The 2995-nt window shown below is 52.2% G+C and overlaps 1 protein-coding gene across 1 annotated transcript; it reads right to left on the bottom strand.

Moving 5' to 3' along the window:
* Positions 1 to 901: 901 nt before the first annotated feature.
* LOC149336368 (uncharacterized) lies at positions 902 to 2995 on the bottom strand. The gene has a single exon (XM_089552851.1). It carries the CDS (start codon positions 2973 to 2975, stop codon positions 942 to 944), a length of 2034 nt encoding a protein of 677 aa, XP_089408977.1. The 5' UTR covers positions 2976 to 2995; the 3' UTR covers positions 902 to 941.

The following is a 2995-nucleotide window of genomic DNA, read 5'->3' as shown; positions in this document are numbered from 1 at the left end:
ACTGTTTGTTTTTATTTACTTTCTATTTTTCAGATCTTGTTTTTATTTATTTATTGCTCCTTTTTAATTTTATTGTTTTTTATTTTTATTTTGCACATCTTATCTTTATTTTGTTTTTATTTTTGTTCATTTTCTTATTTTTATTTTTTATTTTCCTTTTCTTGACTTTACTCCTTTTATTTTATTTATGAAGTCCATGCATTCACTAGATGCGCCTTTATTCATGCTGGAACCTTGAGCCTTTTAAGCAGTGACGCCGAAAGGCGGACGAATTTGCCGACGCGTCTGTCGACACGGCTGCCGACGCGTCTGTCGACACTCCTGCCGACGCGTCTGCTAACGACAGTACGAGGCAGAAAGGCTTTCGCTTTATTCTAGAGGCCCGTGTACTGTGCGATGTCAGTGCACGTTAAAGAACCCCAGGTGGTCGAAATTTCCCGAGCCCTCCACTACGGCCTCTCATAGCCTTAGTCGCTTTGGGACGTTAAACCCCATAAACCAATCAACCAGCTTTCGCCTTAAAAAATTGGCGGCGGCTTAGCTTTGGTTAAGCCTAGTAGGTTGCGAGTGAGTGAGTGAAAACTTTATTTTATCTTTCAAGGGATTCGCGGTTATGAAGGCTCCGTCGTCTTCTCTGGCGCTGGCGACTTGAGGCTTCTCGTCGGCAAGGGTGGGCCCCTATTCCAAGGCTCCACTGAGTCGTGCTGCATCAGTCGCGTCCTGCACTAAGGCCCTTTGGGTCGCGAGCTCGCCGCTGGTGAGCCGACTCTCCCATTGCTTCATAGTGATGGTTCAACAGCGCAAACACACACAGACCAAGAAGGAGACAAGACACACACTGGAGACACTGGAGACAAGACACTCAGCGCTGTGTGTGTCTTGTCTCCTTCTTGGTCTGTGTGTGTTTGCGCTGTTGAACCATCACTATGAATCGACACCAACTAGCCCAATCTGTAGTTCTCCCATTGCTCCGCACTCGGGTGTTCGTGTTGGTGGAATGCCTTGTTGCGTTCGCATTCCCACGTGATATGATAAAGTGTAGGTGTGGCATCGCACCAAGGGCAGGTGGCTCTGTATTGTGTCGGGAACATCTTATTAAGTATGTGTAGGTTAGGAAAGGAGTTGGTCTGTAATCTGCGCCAGCCGGTCGCTTCCTCCTTTGTTAGGGCTTTGTGTGGTGGTGGATATCTAATTCTAGCTCCCCTATGCAAGTGCAAGGTCTCTGCGTATCCCCCCTCGCAAGCCTGTAGGCGGAGCTGCGGAGCATTTGACTGCCCTGCTCGGAATGCGCTACCTCGAGCTAGGCTGTCTGCCCTTTCGTTCCCCACTATGCCCGCGTGGCCCGGGATCCAGATTAGGTTATGCCTGGGTTTCTCCTCGGCGGAGGTTACCCCGCTGAGTATTTTAAGGGCTGTTCTGCTGATCCTGCCCCTCGTGTAGTTCCTACACGTCTCATTCGAGTCCGTTAGTATGTTGAGAGATCGGCCCGTTCTGTAGCCTTCTGCTGCCGCCAGCGCAACGGCAATCTCTTCGGCCTCCGCTGTGCCGGCGACCTTTGCCGTGGCACACGTGATCATGTTTCCTTCCTTGTTTACCACTACCGTCGCGGTTACGCGTTCTCTCTCGCGCGGATATACGGCAGCGTCCGTGTATACGGTGTTGTCTAACTGGGCTAGCGTTCTCTCCACGTACTCGGCCCTCGCTTTTCGTCTATTTTCGTGAAGATTGGGGTCCATGTTTTTCGGCAATGGTCCTACGTTAATGGTTTTCCTAAGGTGGTCCGGTACGTCCGCGTATCTGTCTACCAGTCCGCTCGTGTCCCGACCCAACCTTCTTAAGAGCGCTCGTCCCGTGGGGGTGCCTCTGAGTCTCGTGGTATGCGTTCCCAGCAGAGCTTCGGCGAGCTCGCTGAAGGTATTGCTGATGCCTAGCTGGAGCAACTTTTCGTTCGACGTGTACTTGGGTATGTGTAGAGCAGTCCTGTACGCCTTCCTGAGAATGATGTCGACTTGCTCTCTTTCCGCCTTGGTCGTCGCGTGGTACGGCAGGGAGTACATGACTCGGCTGACAATTAGGCTGTTAACTAGCTTGAGAGTGTCTTCTTCTCTCATTCCATATCTCTTTTGGGAGACTCTGTTGATCATACGGCCCACCTGCTCTGCCGCCTTACTCAGCAGGCTGATGGTGTGGCTGCATTTCCGGCTTCCTTGCAACCACATGCCCAGGATCCTTATCATGTTCTTTTCCGGGATGTTCTGTCCCTCGAGAACGACCTCCAATGTCGCTTGGGTGGGATGCTTGCCGACCCTGAGGAGTTCCGACTTCTCCGTCGAGCATCTTAGGCCCCTCTCTCTGGTGTAAGTTTCTACGCAAGTTGCCGCTTCCTGTAGTTTTTCTTGCTTCTCCCCGAGTGATCCTTGGGTGACCCATATCGTGATGTCGTCGGCGTACATCGCGTGTTGGATGCCCTGGATCTCCTTGAGCCGTCTTGAAAGTCCAATCATTGCCACGTTGAAGAGGACGGGCGATATGACGGATCCTTGGGGTGTGCCTTTGCACGGCGTGGGGAAGACGTCGCTTCTCAGCTCGCCCAGCCCCACGGTCGCCGTTCTGTCGCTCAGGAAGGCTCTGACGTAATCGTGCGTTCTCTTCCCGCAGTTGGTGTTGTTGATGCCCTCCATGATGGCCGCGTGGTTTACGTTGTCGAAAGCCCCCTTTATGTCGAGGGCCATGACGACGTTTTCGCCCGCCTTCGGCATCGCCTCGAGCACTTCCTCCTTGAGTTGGAGCAGCACGTCTTGCGTAGAGAGGTTGGCTTTGAACCCGTACATGCTGTCCGGGTACCATTGTTCGTTTTCCAGGTGCGACTGGATTCTCTTCGTGATCACTTTCTCGTACAGCTTGCCCAGGCACGACGTTAGAGATATCGGCCTGGGGTTCTCGATCTGGAGCTTCTTGCCTGGCTTCGGAATCATCACGACGACGGCATGTTTCC

The sequence above is a fragment of the Amblyomma mixtum genome, chromosome 7 (genome assembly GCF_055824585.1).
Source record: "Amblyomma mixtum isolate Tamu chromosome 7, ASM5582458v1, whole genome shotgun sequence".
NCBI classification, from domain to species: Eukaryota; Metazoa; Arthropoda; class Arachnida; order Ixodida; family Ixodidae; genus Amblyomma; species Amblyomma mixtum.
The sequence above is the reverse complement of the archived record's forward strand: the minus strand, read 5'-3'. Positions and strand labels throughout refer to the sequence as shown.

Excerpts from the sequence above, each read along its gene's own strand:
- LOC149336368 (XM_089552851.1), bottom strand. The coding sequence starts at position 2,975 with ATGATTCCGAAGCCAGGCAAGAAGCTCCAGATCGAGAACCCCAGGCCG.